General features: G+C 40.4%; 2 protein-coding genes across 2 annotated transcripts in view; one reads left to right on the forward strand and one right to left on the reverse strand.

Annotated features, from left to right (window-relative positions):
- DEPDC5 (DEP domain containing 5) overlaps positions 1-461 on the reverse strand; it is a 43,738-nt gene extending 43,277 nt beyond the window's left edge. The window contains exon 1 of the mRNA XM_030460849.1: positions 371-461. The gene's annotated coding sequence lies outside the window, so the exon portion shown is untranslated. The remainder of the gene's footprint in view (positions 1-370) is intronic.
- On the forward strand, positions 100-18,164 carry PRR14L (proline rich 14 like). Its single transcript, XM_030460856.1, is given in 13 exon segments — positions 100-152; positions 1,445-1,938; positions 3,363-3,365; positions 3,439-3,568; positions 4,639-4,704; positions 6,820-8,704; positions 8,707-10,257; positions 13,561-13,629; positions 14,372-14,540; positions 14,821-14,927; positions 15,865-15,936; positions 16,571-16,879; positions 17,231-18,164. Coding segments are annotated over 11 exon segments (4,779 nt in total). The 5' UTR covers positions 100-152; positions 1,445-1,488; the 3' UTR covers positions 16,848-16,879; positions 17,231-18,164.
- The last annotated feature ends 1,336 nt before the right edge of the window (positions 18,165-19,500 follow it).

The raw sequence follows: 19,500 nt of genomic DNA on the forward strand, positions 1-19,500 counted from the left end.
AACAGCCACGGGTCCCGACCCGCGTCCCGCGAGCAGGAGCGGCGCTCGGTCCCGGATGAGGAAGTGATGTGAGCGGGAAGGGGGCGGGCAAGCGGCGCGGCGGGGCGAGCAGGAGCGGGGCAGGCGCGGGGAAGGCGGCCGCTGCCGCCGAGGTAATGGGAGCGGAGCCTGGGGGGCGACGCGGGGGCGGGCTGGGGAGTCTCCGGAGCGGACCCGCCTCTTCCGCCACCCCGGAGCGGGCAGCGGCGCTCCTGGCGCGGCTGGGGGCGAGGGGCTGCTGGCAGGGAGTCGGCCCTACTCTGCCCGGGCGCGGTGGGGGCTCTGCGGGGCTGAGCCCGCTCTCTGCCGGTACCGGCGGTTGCATAAGTACCGGGTGTGGCGGTCTCCTCCGGTGCGCTGTCTCGGGGAGCGGGCAGACCACCGCGGACGGGCGTAGCGGATCTCTCCTCGGGTCGGGCCGCCGGTGCTCGGAGTGGATGCGGGGGCTGCTGCCTTCGTTGTAAAAAGGACCCGGGCTGGGTCTGTTCGCGCTGCCGCCGCGCTTCGAACAAAGGAGCGGTCCCGGCTCTCCCGCGGGGCGGCCCGCATCGCTGCCCGCATTGTCGATGTCACCGGAGAGGCGATCGCTTCCTGTAGACAGGCAGTCACAGTTCTCCGGTGCTCCCACTGGGCCGGTTCAGGTGATGCCGGTTTCTTCACAGGTGGTTTTTGGTGACGGAGCGGGGAGCGGAGCGCCCGGCCGGTGAGCCCTGTGGGTACCCGATGCTGCTGGGGAACCCGCCTCAGCCCCGTCCTCTGACCGGGGCTCTTGGGGAACCATTCGATCGGGGCGTTCTCACGTCGGGATTTTCGTGATGTGTGGGCTCAGCGGGAGCTCCTCCCACCGTGTTGCTGCCGGGACTCTGTAGGGTTCCGGGCCGGAGAGGGTCCCGGTCCCGGGGCTCGGTGGCATGGAGCAGCCCATGTGCAGCGTGGCAGGTGTTTATGTGAGCCAAGCCATGAGGTACCGTGGATGGTGGCTCAGAAAGTGTTCTTTCGAGGCAGAAAACACGTGAAGAAAAGTTGGCTTTTTTCCCTTAGGTATTAGAAACTTTAGAAAATCACAGGAAACAAACGATGCTTTAGTTTTAGCTAAGGAGTAGGTCACACAATGCGAGGCCCAGTGATTTGCTTTATAGTCTTTTTTCCAGGTGTTCCAGGTGAGGGTGTATCTGCTATGAGATGTCTAGGTGTCAAAATAAAGACTGGGAATATCTATTTGTATTTCCTTTGTTAGTGACACATTTGCTTAGCTACTCAAACGTTTCTTAGTTACTTTCTCTAATAATTACTGGGAAGTTTCTTTCTTAAACATACATGCTTGAATCTTGAAGAATGAAGCTTTTCCTTTTAATGTGGTGATTGCTCCTACATATGTTGATTTAACATTGCTTGTATTTTTAAGGAAAAGGTGTGAAAACTTAGGACAACCAATCTTCAGCTGCCCTGATGCTATCATCTGGGGTGGAATCTCCCCTTGATTCTTCTGCCTCTGATGTAATTGAGTTGTACACTGGACTGCCAGGTAGTATCTCCACTGAACTTATGGCTGTATCAGAGCCTACAGGGGGGTTAGATGCCAAATCTGATGTATCCACCCCTGTGCTGGCACACAGTGACAGTCTGTCAGCCAGACAGCGAGGGACTTGTGCAGCAGAAAACTTATGCCAGAAGACAGAGGAGTTGGGTGATATGGGCAAGGTGTTTTCTCGTGGGCCAGCAGAATCCCTCGTTGAAGACCTTGGAGACCTTGAAAAGGATGAGAAAAACAAGAAAAGAAACTTCATGCAACTTGACTGTTCTGTTGATGGATACCAGAAAAGAGACAAGGAGGCACGAGGTGCTGAGGAGTATCCTGCTGAATGCTGTGCTTTAACTTCGAGGGAAAGTTGGTCAAAAGTAAGCACATGCAAAAGTTTATCCTTGCATGATATTTTGAATTTAGGCTTAGAGTAATTAGGCAGAGGGCTTTATCCATGTCCTGTTTCTTATCTGTGTCTTCTGGCATCTGTGTTGTTATTTGGATTATCATGCATTTGGTGAAAAAATGAGACTGTGCTTCAGTAGACCAGCAGGATTTTAAAATATCAAGCTTTTCACTTTTTCAAATCCTGTCAGCATGGTGTAAGCCAGGCATGTAACAAAGCTGTTTGGAGATTAAAAAGGAGAAGAAAAACAGATTAAAAAGCTCCTTAGCCAGTACCTATGTTGTGTGGGTGCAGTGTATTCTGCTGGTACCATCACCCCCAGTCAAGGTACTGATCACTCAGTAATAGCTGTTTCACTCTGGTCATACTCTTATATTGCTACAGGGGGCTCTGGATAAGTATTTCAGGTTTTAATCTAAAAATAAAAATTCCATCTAAAAATAGATTAGTCTTCATTTTAAGAATTATTATTTGTATCTAGAGAGGAAATCTGTGTCAGTTGCCTCTTTCAAAACCAGACTTGCATGGTAATGGCACCTCCCCCACCCCAACTCTGGCAAACACTGGTGATAATAATGTGCCAAGCAATAGTCTGTTAAAAACTGAAGAGCTACAAAGCTATTTTAAAACTGAGATTTTTAGTGACTCTCTTGATCAGTTTTCTTTAGTTTGCAAATAGTTTTCACACACGTAAGAAAATATAGAGGAGAAAAAAAGTGTTGTGAATGAACACCTTCCAACCAGGAAACACCTGGGTGAAGCACACAGGTGTGTTTTACACTAATTACTGAATGGTGCTTAACATTAAAATACTTTGTGGGTTTTTACATGTCTGATTTATTTGAAAGTGTGAAATTAAAACTAATTAAATTTGCTGTAGTCATTTAGTGTATTCCAAGATTAATATTCACATATAAAACAGATGTGGTTGTGGGAGGTTGTTTTCATTTGACTTGGGTTTTTTGGTTTTGGTTTTTTTTTTGCAAATAGACCCAGATCATCTCTTCCTGGGTTTATGCTTTTGAGACAAAGGAATGAGTAGTAGAAGGCAAGTTCTAATAAAGGTCTAATAAAGATGCATGCATCTTACCAGAGGCATGTTTGGGAATGTGAGACATCCTTGGAGACTGGGTTACTCTCCTGATTCAACATTGCAACAACTTGCATTGTAAGCCACTTGTATTTTAGCTGCTTGTGTTGCAAGACGTTGCTGCTAAATACAAATCTCTTCTGGATGCATCATTATGTCACAGTGAGGTTATGGTCACTGATAGGATGAGAAAGGAATGAGAAGTTCTTGTGTGAACCACTGGCAATGCAAAGCTGCTCTGTGCAAGGGCTGAGATGTTCTGAGGTTTCCTGAGAGTTTTCTCATTCAGAACTAACCTCAGTGAGCAAGTGCAATCCCTTGAAACATGCTAAGCATTTCAGGAAATTGCCAGTCTCCACTGATGCTTCTGTCTTATTTCAGGAGGACCCTCACTTAAACCAGCATGAGGTGAAGTCTCTGAGAACGTTTTGCACTGAAACAGGGGGATCTCTGAAGAACACAGGTGCATGTTCCAGTTGTACATCCCTACCTAACCCTGCTGCTCTCCCAGGTTAAGTTTTGTTGATCTAAAACAGATGAGTGGTTGTAGGGTAGCTGGTGTATTTTGCTTTCCATAGCTAGAACAATATGAAGATTCAATCCTTGGCTTTTTCCTGACACATTTCTGAAGGCCTTTTATGTTCAAGGCATTTTAGTTATTGAATTCAAATACTTTTTTGCCCCAAAGCAGAAGATGTTATCAATAGCAGATGTTTTACATTTCTTTCTGTTTCAAAGCTGTGGATTATATGAAAGCAGTTACAGGAAAGATGTGGAAAAGTATGACTTGTTCATTTTGTAAATTTTTTTTAAAAAAAGGAAGTGCAGAATCTAAAGGTAGAGAACAAAACTAATTCTTAATTTAGTTATAATTTCTAGTCTCCTAGATCCAGATTCTTTGGAAATTTTGTCTGTGTTTAGTAATTTTTTCCTTCTCTCTCTGTGCTGTCACAACCAAAATTTCTACTGAGTTTTGTATTAAAGTTTTTAATATTGAAGATATTTAAATATTTAATATTTTACAGTAACTATCATTTTTATTAGGCCTTTTATGATTTTACATAGAGGTTTATTAATAATTTTAATTACTTGGATAGAGCAAGATATGGATTGTGTTCTTATGGATGAGTTATTGACAAAAAATCCTTCAAGGATGAAGAAATGGAAATGGCCACTCAATGCACAGTCGTATTTCTAGGGTACCACAGATCAAGTACCCATCCATGTTGAGCTTTGGTGTTGCAAATAAGCTTTGTGATGAAGCCGTGACTTCATATGTATTAACTTACAGGACCTGCATTGCATCTAGCTTGGTATCAGGAAAATCTGAAAAACACAAGTTTTTGGGTGCCTGCTTCTCTTGAGGAATGTCTGTATTGAGAAGTATTGCATCTCTGGGGTACTTTGGCTTTTTTTGGAAAGGCTTGCGCTAGAATTGCTTGCCTCAATCCTCACTTCTAAAACCTTTTGGCAATCAACACTGTACTGAGTAGTGAGTACAATGCTAAAAGGAACATAGTAAGCTGCATGCCTTCTAAATTTAGTATGTGGTTCTGATTTGCTTTCTTTTTTCCTGTGCAGAAGGAAACCAATCAAATGTTCAGGTGACAGCTGAAACTCTGCGAAAGCTCACTGAAGAAGTACAAGGTATGAAGGCCAATGGGACTAGGAAATTTAGTAAAGCAGGACACAGAAATGACAGAATGAGTGAAGCTCTTCCAGCTGAGAGCAGTGAATGCCCAGACATAGGCACGGTCATGGCCAGAGCTGGGGTTTCAGGAACCAGTATGTTAGATTTTTTAGAGCCTCTGAAAGTCACAAATGTTGAATCAGCCACAGAGCATCCACAAGAAAAAAATGAATATGGGCTGGAAGCCCATACTGCCATGCCATCCAGGACAGGGAGTAATGTTGTATCTATTTTGGAAACTAGAGAAGAAAAGTTACCCAGTCAAAATCCTGTTAATGAACTTGGTACATCAGTTGCTAATTGCCAAACTGATCAGCAGGCTGAAGAAAACAGTGCCCATGACTTCTGTACTGGCCCTGTAGCTAAAGATAATGAACCTCATAGGTTGACATCAGTAGAAAGCTGTAGAATATTCTCCATAAAAAGTTCTGAAGTTTTATGTTCAGTTCTGGAAAACACCTGTTATCTGGACTTTAGAAATATGCCACTAGGGAACAATAGTACTGCAGTCCATGGAATTATCAATGAAACCCCCCAAAAGTATCTTCCCCAAAACATCAAAAGCCAGGCTCTTTATGATCATGGAACTGAGTTTGTAGAAAATGGGACCTCCACATCTGTATCAGTAGAGCAGATCTCAGTGTTAAGGAGCATAGGATTATCTACTGGTAAAACTGATCAAAGGGATGTAAGTGCTGGTGTAGGTAAATTGAACAGCTCTGAACTTGAAGAGGCTGCTGAAGTCTGGAGAAAACTTTCTGTGGGAGAGAACACTGACATTCGTAGCTATCCCAAAGCTCAAGAGGGTGCTAATTCTGAGCATTGTCATTCTTCAGATTTTAGTTGCATTGCTTCATTCCCTGAGGAGTTCTCAAAAGCAAACTTTAAAACAGTCTCATCAGAGGGTAATAAATTGAAAAAGGACCAGAGGCAGTTCCCTGTCAGTGATTTATGCAAGAATGATATGAAAGGAAGTAGTCTGGAAACGAGGAGCATTGCTTCCCATGAAACTGGTCAGACAGACATATGCTTTTATAACACCTGCAGTAAAAGTTCTCCTCCCAGTAGCCACAGCTGGCTGGACCTTAGTACCAAGCAAGGAAAAAACTCACCTGAGGCACAACTGCTTGAAAAGGAGTCTGAGAGTAACACAAAATCAGAAGAGTTGTCTGGCAGTTTAGTTGAAGCTACAGAAACTAACAGTAATGACAGTTTGTCCACTGGCAAAGAAACTAATTTGATTTATACACTAAATGTAACTCTACCTCCCATTGCTGAAAAATCAAGAGAACCTCATGTTATTGAGTGTCCTCCTTGTACTGCTAATGAAGTTTCAAGCAGGGACAAGGCTCAGGATAATCTATCTGGAAAAGAATCAATTGGAGCTTCTGGAACTACAGGGGAACAAGTTCCTGATGTTGTGCTTCATAAAGATGAACTCAAGTCTTTAGTAAGTTCCAGGACTTTTGAAAACACCAGTATGACAAGCAAAATATCACAAAATAATGTGAAATCTTCAGAGGGAAATAGAGAGAATGTGGTCACTGATTTAGGAAAGGAAGATAGTGATACATGGAATTGTTATAATCGGAATATAAGAGACCATTGTACAGCTGCCAGTACTTCCTGTGTGTTATCAGGGAGTACATGTGTAGATGATGTTCTCCCAAACAGACAGTCTTTTGATGGGGAGGATGATAAGAAGACTGAAGAAAATGGTAATTTGGAAGGAGAAGCTTCAGCTGGATATGATAGTAAAAAGGTTATCATCTTTCCAGAAGCAGACTTCCCTTTGGCATGTGGATCTCTTGCTTGTGAAGGTGACTGGGGCAACAAAGGTGCAGATCTCCATGGGATAAATGGCAGTGAAATTCTTTGTGGCACAGATGAGGCAAAAGAACAAATTGGGATGTGTGCTCTCCAGACAGACGAATCTGATAAAATACAAACTCTGGATTCTCCAAAGGCTTCTGAAGGCAATCAGAAAAATCAGACTAGTGAACAACTAGTAGTCAGATATTTGAGTAGAAAATACTGTGTTCATAATTTTGGATTTTGCAACTCTCCTTTAGGCCCAGAGAAGAGAGAACTAGACACATGTGAGAAGAAAGAAGCATCATCAGTGGCAGCTGATCCCTACTCCAAGTGCAGTGCTTCAACCTGTGAGACACGGCTGTTACTCAAAACCATCAATATTCCAACACAACATGGGAGCCAAACAGACAAGGCCCTTCAAGCAATGGAGAATCAGTGTCTGGCATGTCAGAATGAGTTTGTTGGGTCTGTTCCATTAAGCAGGCAACACTTAGGAAGTTTAAACAACCAACCAAACACTGGCTTACAAACTGTGGCTACTTCTGTGGAAGGAACCAAAATATCAATTGGTTCCAGTCAAAGTGAAGAGAAACTGTTAAAGCCAGATAGCAACTTGCCTCCATTAGTTCATAAACATCCAAGAGAAGACAGTTTTCAAGGGACTCTAAATGAGAATGTAGTGGATTTGGACTCTCCAAGTCATGTAAGAAATGAAGACCAGTCAGGATACGTGGGCTTTGTCAGTGATCTAATTGGAGAGCAGACAGTCAAACTAAAAGAACATGAGAACCAATTGGAAAGAGAAACTAAAGGAACTTGTGGAGAAAGTTTTTCTGATAATAAATCATACTGCTCTCAGCATGCTTGCTTTATCAAATGTGCAAAAGAGAAAACAGAACTAGTATGTGCAGGAAACAAAATGCAGCAATCTTCACTGAAGACAAAATGGCTGGTGGAGAACCAGGAAAATACAGTTAGTGCCCAATTTCTCCCCTCCTCATCAATCCATGGGAGTCTGTCCTATAAGCCAGAAAATATGAATGTGCTTTCAAAGAAAGAAAACAAAAGTCTGAGAACAAAATCTGTCTCAAACAGCTCTTGCCCGCACTTAACATTTGAGCCTCATAAAGAAAAAGGTGTTCAAAAGGGAGTTACTACATCCCAGTTCAGAATGTCTGATAACCAAGAATCTTCTAATGAGACTCGGGGGGATTCAGAAGCATCAGCTCTTAGCTGGGGAATCTCTCTGCCTGAGAAGAAGCAGCTGTGCACGTCACCTGAGGATACACAAATAGAGCACTGTGATTCCTCTTCAGCTGAAGTTTCTAGCAAAGAGTCTTCACTGACAAAACCTGTTTCTGTAACAATGTCTGTTAAGAGAGAAGGCAGCAATACTGAGGTGCCATCTGCAATGAGGTGTCTGAATGCTGCAGAAACCTCAAGAGTTTGTGCATGCAGCAAAGGAAGTCTGAGAGATGAGGGCCATAGCATGCTAAGTGTGAAAGACATGGATGTGACCTCACTAAAAAGTACTCACTGTGGAGAGGAGTTAAAGGATACATATGGGGAAGAGAAGATGGGAAGAGAAGTAGCCCCTAGAAAAACCTTGCCCATAGATCCTTTTTGTGATGGAGAAGATTGTTCTGGGGCCTTGTTAGAAGATTCCAAAGAGTCTGGTAGCAAAACAGTCTCTCTCAATACTGAGAATTATGTAAAGGTTGTGGAAGAAAGCTCAGGATCTAACCTAAATAATATTTCAAAAGAAAGAAAAAATGAGACAAAGCTCACAAACTCAGCAGGTACCAGCCTACTTTCAGAAACTGTGCATGGCTGTGAAGATGTGTCTGATGCAGAAACTTCACCAGAATCACAGTATAATACAACACCCACGTTTCACCCACATCCAAGTACACTATCAAACAGTTGCAAAGAAATATCCCCAAACTGTGTGGTTTGCAGTGAAGCATGTGTGCCTTACAAATTAAATGCACAGAGCAAAGATAATGTAAAGGAGGTTACAGAAGGCCAAGACACTAAACCAGCTCACTCAGTTTGCAAGGAAAATGAGGCTTTAGGTTCAGAGAGATTTGATCAAATAGAGAAATGTCAGTTACTTAAACAAAAAAAAAGTGTGAGAAGATAAAAGTAAATCTGTCAGACCAGGCACAACAAGAACAGAAGTCAAATTATCAAGAGAAAGTAAAAATCCCACTGCAACCAAGCATGTTGCAGGGTTCTGACCTCTTGCCCAGTTCTTCGAATGAGTTGGTGATACCAACAGATAAGTGTCAAGGTCCTTCAGAGGATGATTTTGTTGTCAGAAGCAGTGAAAATACACTATGTAGCACTTTACAAGAAGTCAAAAGGCCAAAGATTACCACAGATATTATTAATTCACAGTTTTTGAAGACTCAGGATTCAGAAATGGAAAACCTGAACCTTAATTTAGGGTATGATGGAATCCCTGGTGCCTTTGGAACTACAAATAAACTAAGAGGACCTCTTCCATTAAAAAGACAGCCTGGAAGGACATGCAAAAAAGTTCCCACATCGTATCAGCCAAAAACTACAAGAAAAAGCAAACAAATTAAAAGTACATCTCTTTTTGAGAATTCTCCAGAAATGTTCCCCAAGCAGGAAAACACACTTCTCAAATCTTTGTACTCTTCATGTAAACCACCAACAATGGAAACGGAAACAGCCATGGAATCTGTGCATATGCCAAGGCAGAAGGCCAAGAGGTGCAGTTGGTTGAGCAGCTTGAAATTCAGAAAATGTACCAAAGAACCAGCATTGTTGAGCAAGCTGTCTGCAATAGCTAGCAAACTCCTGACACCTGCCAAAAGCATCCATAACTTAAAACCTCAGCCATATCCTTCTGAAATTCTTCCTGTGGGTGAGAGGTACAGCCAACGTATAGCTAAAAATCTATTAGAAGCCTTTTCTTGGATTAACAGGAACTTACACTCACGCTGGGCTGACAGTTGGTGCACCAAGATGTTCAGCTTTCGGCCTTTGGCACTTTATCCTGTAGAATCTACCAAAATACTTTTTTCAGAATTGAGCTGCAAGCCTCCAATGTCTTTCCTGGATACCCCAGTGTTCCCAATTTATTTTCACATCAAATTAGACTCCAGTCCTGTGACAGACCTCACAGGGATTACACCCCAGCATCTCGGACCGGTTTTGGGAGAGATGGAAACGCCGCCTTCAGAGTGGACTTTCTCTTTCCTCCTGTCTCAGAGCTGTTTAGATACAACAGCTTTCAAGGAAGATGATCAAGACAATGAGCTGCATTCCTCTCTCCCTGTAACAACCCAAGGGGCTGTTGCCCTTCATCATGACCGTGGAAGAAATGCCACAGCTGAAAGAAGAGGAGGCTGCTCCATGCTTGGCCTTCACACAGTGTTAGCACTTTCTTCTCCTGGATGTTACAGGATTTGGACGAGAAGAAGAAGCTTAACCAGTCACATTCCTACCGTCCAGAGACTGTTTATATCCCAATTCGCACAGGGTTTGAAAGGGACAAGGTATCCAACTTCTGTATCAGGTGACCTCGTCTCTTCATTACCATACTCCTTGGGCAGGGTACTCTCCATATGGAGCCAGCATGGTCCTTCTGCCCCTCCTTCCAGAATCACTCCTCTCCATTCCAGTCACTGCAGGTGGCAGCCAAGTGTGGGCATCGAGAACAGGTAAAATCCATCAACTTGTTTCTGAGATGCAATATGTATAGGGTAAATACTTGCTTCCTTCTGGGAGGGAGAGGGTAATTGCAGCTTGCATTGGAGGGTCAGTTTCCCCTGTTCCAGATCTACACATTCTGCTAAAAAATGGCTAAACATGGAAAAGTCTTCCCTATGGAACTGTCTGTTAGAATTTAAATACATTTGCCTTCGCTTTTGAAATGCTGTCCTGTTTTGGCAGAATGGCTAACTCTATTTTCTTCTCCCTCAAAATATACACACCATGCATCAGAATATATAATGCAGAAAGGTGAGCTACTTCGTTAGGTCTATTCAGAGTGACTGCAGAACAACTGGATTGCTGAGGTAGGAAAGTTTTTTTCAGAGGTCTGAGCCACAAGTGCCACTTGGAATAAAATAACAGATTAGGAGGAATCTTAAGGTGTGGGGAGTGGCATTCAGTCACATTTTTAATTGTATTCCATGACTGTTCTATGCTGTGAAACCTCTTTATGTACATTATGCCTTTTGATAATATGTGTTCAATGTATTGTTGGCAAGTGGAGTTCCAGTTCAGGTTGGTCATGAACTTTTGTATGTGTGTAATTGTTCTTATGAATGGGAAAAGGACTGAAATCTACTCTGCATTTTTAATTTAACTTTGCTATTGACATTTAGAATTGTTTACTAAAAATCAGACTGAGAGAAGAGGTGATTCCTAGCTGTGCTACACGATTTTGCATGCTCTTGAGCAAAGATTTTACCCTTTATTCCTCAGTGACATGGAGCAATTCAGTCCCTGATTTTATGGTCTTGAGATTACTGGATGGAGTATAGGCTTATGAGCTCTATAGAAAATCAGTTTGATCATTTATTTTCTTTAATAATGTCAGTCTCCAGAGAATGGCTGAATTTGTCTTATAGCTTGACATGATTACCAAAAATCTTTCCAGATAGCTAATGCTGCATTTTATATACATGGATAACATACCTAAAAAAATAAGTATATCACTTGTTAGTATAAATTGTAATGTCTACTGAAGGTGTGAATGAGCTCATGAAAGGAATGCTCCATTCTGGGAGCTGTCTGCTGTAAAAGAATGATGTTCAATAATGGCATAGAGACAACTTCACAGCACATTGTACTGGGCCCACATCCTTTTTCATTCCAGAAGAGCCAATATATCACACTGAATTTTCTAGAGCACAGATTAATACTCTGGAAGTAATCGTATCAGTAAACTACACTTTGAGGACTAAACTTTAAAATAATCCATTGCTGCCATTCTTTAAAAATAAAACAAGCACCTTTTAAAAATGTGCCTCTGTGTATGTGAATTTATTGTGGTGCTCAGGTATGTTACCCTGGGACTTGTGCTCTTGTGTTTCCTCCCATACTTAAGTCTTACAGACTCCTGAGGGGGAGCTTGTTACAGCACATCCAGTTAGCTACAGTATAAGAGGATTTAATTCCTTGATGTAAAGGGTAATTTAAAAACCAAATGTTTAGCTATGAATGATCTTTATCACAAAGGGGGAGAAGTCAAATCAAACTCTGTCACTTAACCTATCAAATACAAATAAAAAAAAAAACCCTGAGTTTAAAGAGTCTAAAGCTCAGGTTGTTTTTTGTCTAAAATACCTTACAGGTACTTGAATGAGGTAACCTTAATGCCTCTGCTCTACTCAGATTTTCTTTTAAGTGAAGTTATTGTAGCATGTGGTGAGTTGAAAACAATGTTTACAGAAGCCTGAAGTGCAGCAAGTAAATCCTAGTCCTAAAACACTTAAACAAAAATGTAATATTAAAGATTTGGCCCTAGAACAACATAAAGAACATAAACCTAAAATTTTAAATACTTAACTCAGTTTTAGATTTTGTCTTGGTGAAGGTTCACAGCCTGTTCTTAAGAACTTATTTCCTTTTTGAAAAAGTATTAGCAAGAACAGTAACAAAAAATAATTCAGTAACCTTGCAAAGTTGTGTAACTCAAAAATAATCTCTGACATAAAAGTTTGGTATGTAAACACCAGAACACATGAAGTATGTTTGATGCAGTATAAAACCATTTTCAGATCTCTGTATGACAAAAATATTTGCTTGTTTTGATTAAGACAGTTAAAAATCAGAAGGATTAAATAGTGGCTCCAAGTTCTCTGCAGGCCATTTTCTTCTGAAACACATTTGTCATCTTCAAATTATTCATTGTTAGTTTCTTGAACAACCAGGAAAACAAGGAAATGGTAGATTTCCTGTAGATCTCCTGCCTAAAAACCTACCTCTGTCACTTCCACTGCCAGCAATTAAGCATTCTTTAAATGGAATCTTTTCTCTAATTAATGCTCATTTGGATTAAAATTTCTACAGTGTTACTTTTTTCTCTGCAAGTTTGTTTTTTTTTTTTAATTTGAATAGTGCATAAAACAGTGTGCTCTGCCTGTAGTATGGAGGACTCTGATGCACTAATGATGCAGGTTGGGATAGTGAGTAGAACACTGAGAGAAACAAAACGTTTCATTTGTCATATAAATGACAAACACAAGAAATGGGCCATTCTGATTTCCATCCACATATAAATGTGGATTTATCTGTGTTACCATAATGGTTGATTCTCATTTCTTTCATAGCATTACAGTCTGGCTGTAACTTCTTTGCTTAAGAACAGTGAAGTGCATTTAGCTGTTCGTTTGGGGAAATAGGACAGGATTTGCTGTTTAATGTAATAAAAGCTGTCCTAATTGATCTTTTTTTTTTATTTCTATGCCTTATAATAATGGTAATAACCAGCCCTTATGGAAAGGCCTTTGGTTATTCCAATCTGTTAATAATATTTAAGTAAAGCTGTGGAAGTTTGAGACAACAGGGTGTTAAACTTAAAGAAATCCTTGCTTTCACACTTTTTTTTTTTAGTAGCCAAATCCTTCAAGGTTTTGTTTACTTTCATTTTAAAAAACTGGAGTGAGGAACATAGATTTTCATAGAAATTATTACAACTTTCAGACTTATACTGTCTCCCTCTCTTTCTGTACTTTTATTTCCTTTTCTCATCACCACTATTTTTAATTACCAGTAGAACTATTTGTCTTACAAGCTGGCAGTGAAATTTAGGAGACCAAATGGCAGATGTGGCTTCCTCTCATATCGTTTTAGTCTTTAATTCTCATTCTTGATATGCCCATTCTTCATATGGGCATTTTTTGTCTTGTAATCTAGTTTATCCTAATAATTTTTTCCTCATCTTTTTAAAGTGTAGATCTAATTTTTATCTGTCTTTTTTTGTTTGTTTTTTCTTCATTCTTCCTCTGAACCAGCTATGCCATGTTACCACACTTCCCTGTACAGTGTGTGGGAGCACTACAGACTGCAGGTCGTGAGATATGGTGAGGCTCTTGGACTTTGATATTTATTCTGAGTAGTGGGATCATAAGTTTTCTCAGAAAGGCATTGTGTATGTCATTTTGGCTTTCAGCTTTTGAAAGTTCATTACAGGAATAGCTTTCTGATTAAAATGTTTATACAGAAAACTGACTGGGTCATGTGCTGGAAAGTGTGGAGCATCATTAATGACTGCACAGAACAATTCTGTTACTTTCAGCCACTTCTTATGAAATTACTATTTGTAACTGTAAAAGTTTATTTCCTTACTTGGATGCATGTTCTTTCTGCCTGAGCAACTGGACGTTAGGTGCTGATGCTTCCTTCTATTCATTGGCAGTGTTGGGATGGCAGGTATAAAAGCTATCTTTAAAATGCATCTGTAAACAAGAGTATTAAATTAATAGTTGTGTCAAATTTGCTGGCAGAAAAGGATAAATCACTTTCTATCAGTAGTTACTAAACAGAGGTGTAAACTGTTTAACTATGTGGAAAGGAAAAGGGTGAGTTTTAAATTACATGTTCAAATACACTGGCATTTTAGTTTGTTTCAGTATCCATGTAGGCTGCAGCAGGTTTTGGCTGGATGTATGTCACAGAGAAAGTGTTTACTTATTTGGGCAGTTTCTGTGAACTGCATTGGCTTTTGTGCCCATACTGCAATTTAGGAACATCATCTGAGAGCATTAAATGCTGTTGCAGCATAAATTTGGCATTAATCTACATATGTTCCCTTCCTTTCTACAGCCTGGAAACTTCATTCCCTCTCCCATTACCAAAGCCTTGCTCACTCCCAGAACCATCACCATCTCCCCCCAGGGTTTCAGCATCTGAGCTCCAGGTCCATGGCCTTGATGAAGCTGATGCTTCTGTTCCAGCCTGTCTTAGATCCCAAGATGACCCAGAACTGAAAAAAGTGAGTTCATTTTAGATACCTTTGATTCTGGGTTCCTCAGAACTTGAAGCTGCTGTTGCTGAGTATTACCTAGTAACTGTTATTACCTAGTAACTGTAGAGAAAATGGGCTGCTGGTCCTATTCTGTGCTGCTGCTTTATTCAAGCAGAAAGGAGGTGGCAAAACAAAGAGGAATGTTTCTTCTATAGATAATGTATATTCAACATAAAAGGGAATTCTCTTGAATATCATGGTCATTTCCTTCATTTTAACTTGTTTTTTTCTTTTTTTCTTTCTTAAGATTGAGACAGAAAGGAGGCCAAAGAAAGTCTCTCAGATCCGAATCAGAAAAACTGTTCCTAAGCCAGACCCTAATCTTACTCCAATGGGATTACCCAAACCAAAAAGGTGAGCACTATCTTCTAAATGGATTTATGCCAGCTTCTCTTGTTTATATTTTCTGCATACTAATGCAATCATTTCAATAAATTCTTCTCTTACCACCAATATTATGTACTCATAAGATTAACACAGCTGTATTGACTGGATAAAAGGCTGAAGAAAGAACACAACATTTTTCAAGTGAGAAAGGATAAATAAAGGACTATGGGGTACAAATGGGTTTTAGGCAAAATGTGAAAAACTAAGCTGCAATGGAATGATTTTCCTAAGGAAGAAAATTTCATGACAATAAAAAATAATCAAAATAAGTCATTCTACAGTGCACAGTCAAATGTGGTGATCTGTTAAGAAGTTCTGTTGATGCAAATTATGTCGGGAGTCCTTAACAGTCCCTTCTTTGTTTGTGTTCCATGATCTTAGGGAAAAAATGAGTTCAGTGTAAATGTGGGTAATCACAGTGCCTGGCACTGATAAAGCTTTTCCAGTCATCTACTATTTTGTTCACTTCTGTCTTAAGCAGAAATACCAGCTTTGACAAAGGAATGTGTTTCTTCAGAGATCAGCTTGCTAATTAAGTGTTGGTAACTGACTTTTAAAATTATCTCAAGAGCTGAAATGTTAACTTGCTAAACTGTAAGTCCTAGCTTCTACAACAGAAGTGTGAAGGGACTTCTCTCCTTTTGAGCATAATCATTTCAAAACATTGTAGAATGCTAGAAAGAGCATTGATCTCTGCAGAAATAACAGTCTTGCTCCAGACCTTATGAAAAACACTGTATGACATTAGGTACTTAACAACTCATTTTTCATTCCTCCCTTTCCCCAGTTAGTTAAAGCATTTAGACAGAGAATGCAAACCATATCTGTGCCTTGTAAATCTGCTTGTTGTGAAGAGAGGTAGTTTTGAAATTCTTTCTTGGTTGATTTGTTCATTATTTTCCAGGCTTAAGAAGAAAGAATTTAGTTTAGAAGAAATTTACACAAACAAGAACTATAAGTCCCCTCCTCCAGCCAGGTTGGTTCTGCTTCCTAATGAGAAAACTAAGATAAATGTGACTTAGTTAAGAAGGGAGAGAGGGAAGATATAAAAAGCTAAGGAGATTTTTAGTTGCTCTATTTTATAGTTGAGAAAGATAACTCAGTGGTATCTTTTGCTGTTTGGATAGAAAATAGTGAAATATGAACTAAGAATTTACAGCTGTTCAAGTGTGGTTTTGTTCATTCCAGCCTCCAACCAAGAACAGTACTTTTTCAAAATTGAAAGGCAACTAAATATTCTTTAAAATGCTAAAACTAATTTCCTGTCATCAAGCATAGCACAATTATCAAGACTCCTGTATGTTCTTTGATGTTCATGTCTATTTATTCTATCCAATCAAGATGCTGGAATTGTGCTTTTGAACTGAAATATGGATAAAAAGAGATTCAACCCAAATGCCCATGTACCAATAACAAATTATTTGGCCAGCAGTAATGTGCAGTTGTAGGAAGTGGAAGCTTTCAGTAAGGATACATTACAAGAGACACAGAGAGGCAGTAAAAACATAGAAGTTAGAAATGTGTTTACATGGGTTCTGAAATCCATCTCTCTCCCTGTCCTGGTAATAGCTGCTTGAGTAATCGTGAGTTCTGTTTTTTGCTTTTACCAGGAGCTTGGAAACAATCTTTGAAGAGCCCAAGGAGAAAAATGGGTGCTTGATCTCTGTCAGTCAGCAGAAGAGAAAGAGGATTCTGGAGTTTCAGGACTTCACCCTTCCACGGAAAAGGAAGGCACGAGGCAAAGCCAAGGCAGGGGGTAGTTTCACCCGAGGAAAAAAAGCTGCACTGCAGAGTGCAGAGTTAGATGCTCTTCTGAGTCAGAAGCTAATGGACCTTGAAGCCTTTTTTGCAGAAGAGGCTGAGCAGGAGCAGGCCTCTAGCATCTGAGGGAGCCATTTAGCTAAAAATGGTCCAATCATAGAATCATAGAATCCTAGGGGTTGGAAGGGACCTCGAAAGATCATCTAGTCCAACCCCCCCTGCCAGAGCAGGGCCACCTAGAGTACATCGCGCAGGAACGTGTCCAAGCGGGTTTTGAATGTCTCCAGTGAAGGAGACTCCACAACCTCCCTGGGCAGCCTGTTCCAGGGCTCTGTCACCCTTACAGTAAAAAAATTTTTTCGAATATTCAACTTGAACCTCCTATGCTCCAATTTACACCCATTACCCCTTGTCCTATCACTGGTAATCACTGAGAAAAGCCTAACTCCATCTCCCTGACACTCGCTCCTTACATATTTGAAAACATTGATGAGGTCACCCCTCAGTCTCTCTTTATTATTTTAGTCCTGTTGGGATAAATCTACTGACTTCTTCATACATTACTCTGCCACTTTGTTCTAATATCTGATGATCAGTTTTTGGCTGTGACCCTCTTTAAGGTGCTATTTTAATATTTTTTTTTTTAATATTATTAGAGGGATGCTTCTAGGTCCCTGTTTGAGTGTAGCACAGCCACATACAATTTACCATTCCTTCCTCAACCTCTGGAAATTACTGTTAATGTTTAATTATGTTTAAACACCTTTTGGGGGTAGAGTAGGAGTGTAAAGGAGGAAGTAGTGCACCTTCAGTGATGCTAGAACTCTGTACTCCAGATCATTTGCACATTTGAGTCTGCTGTTGTTACTGTAATGGCTATTTTTCAACAACGTGACAGAAGAGATATGGTTTTTGATAAAGATGAATTCTAGCAAGCACATTCTTGATATACCACTAATTTTTTAGTAATTAAAAGCAGCTGCCTGGATTTGCTTTCAGTTGTTTCTTCCTTCTGTTTACTTAGAAGATTCCTTCTGAGTTCCTGTGCCCTTCCTGGCTTCAAGCAGCAGAAGCCCCACATGACTAAACTTTAAATAACTTGCACTTTGTATATGTTTCTTTATTTGCTGCATGAGGACACATTTTAATGTGGCTGAGCTCAAAAAAGGTAATATTTTAAGAAAAAATTGTGCCCAGTACCGATTTTTCCCAAATAGTGGAAGTTTTTTCCTCCTTGGCTGATGCCAACCTGTTCTTCAGAGGAAATGGTAATTAGCCCATGAGGATATTAAGCTGCAGGATAGGTAAGTAGAGGCTTTTATTTAACTGAGATGAGCTCCTGCATGCAGGGAACACCAACGAAATCTTTGAGACTAACTTTTAATTCCATTCAAGTTACCAACTTGTTTTTAATGCCAAGAAGAAAATAATTATTTTTCATTGTGAGAGTTTGGGCTTTTTTTACCATTTTAGATTTACAGTTCATGTAGCTTATAATTAGATATTCCCTGTACAGCACTGTAGTAATAGCTAGTGTTGTACAAAGTCTTAGAGTATGTGGAATATTTTCTTTAATTACTGTTATGTAAGGCCATTTGTAATTATCTGGTGTGCAGCACTGGGCAATTTCTCAGCTATACCTTTTGAGGGAAGAGAGCTCCCTTCTGGAATAACTTCTGTTAAACTTACTTGAAGCATAATTCAAAATGAATGCTAGCTGCAGTTCAGGTAATTTCTGCCCTTTTGTGCCTATGGAAGTTATTCAGGCAAAGCTGTCATTGCTGGGATGCTCAAATTTAATTAGTCTGTTCTTTCTTTCACTTGAAACTTGCACTTTCTGAGCTACCTACCCATGTAATAGAGTCTCTATTTAGCTTCAAAATGAGGAAATATCTTGTGGGTGGGTATTTTTAACAGAGTCCCAATAAATGCAGGACTGAAAATACCATAGACTGTTGCTCTGCCACTTCTGTTACTGACTGAACAGAAAACTAAAAATCAGCAAGCAACCTGTTGAATTCCAGAGCTTTGAAAGTATAGAAATGGAAGAGGGTTATTACACTGTGTGTGCACGAGTCCTGAAAGAAATGCAAACTGGGCTTGTTTTTCTCCCAGCTTATGTGCTGGGATTCCTAGGAGTTTACATACTTGTTTTGGAGACTAATTATCTTTAATCAGGAATACTGAAGGAGAGGAGTGTGCACTTGAAGTTCTGGTGTTTGGGTTTTGAGGGTAAAATAACAAGGCAGGCAAACTTTGAACAGATTGACTTCAGCAGCAAGGTCTGGCTGCTGTAGAATATTTTAATTGATCTGTATTTTTATAAAAAGAAATCTCTAAAAAATAAAGGTCGACTGCCTTTTAAAAAATGTTTGAGGCTTTCCCTACACTGGTTTATCAGCCCAGTTTATTGACTGGCTGGAAGCTGTAGCAAGAGTGAGATATATATTTTTACGGGTTTATGCTACAGAACGGGATTGTTACATGGTATTCATTTCCCTTCAGTTAACATGGGAGGCTTCTAGTGCTGTGACAACTGAGCTGTAACCTTACTGGAGCTCTTAAGAAAATAAGGATGTGGGTGGGGAGGGAGGAAATTTGGGCCCAGGCACAGTTCAAATCTCTAATGTGCTTCAAGACATGGAATATGTTGGGTTTTTTCTTTGGGTTGTGGGATTTTTTTGGTCTGCTTTCCTGCTCTGTCCTGTTTCTGTTTGAAATAACATTTCTTAAGTTTTCTTTTCAGCAGCTGCAGCAGAGAGAGCAAAGAAAACACTCC

Source organism: Calypte anna, chromosome 15, assembly GCF_003957555.1.
Source record: "Calypte anna isolate BGI_N300 chromosome 15, bCalAnn1_v1.p, whole genome shotgun sequence".
Taxonomy (NCBI): Eukaryota; Metazoa; Chordata; class Aves; order Apodiformes; family Trochilidae; genus Calypte; species Calypte anna.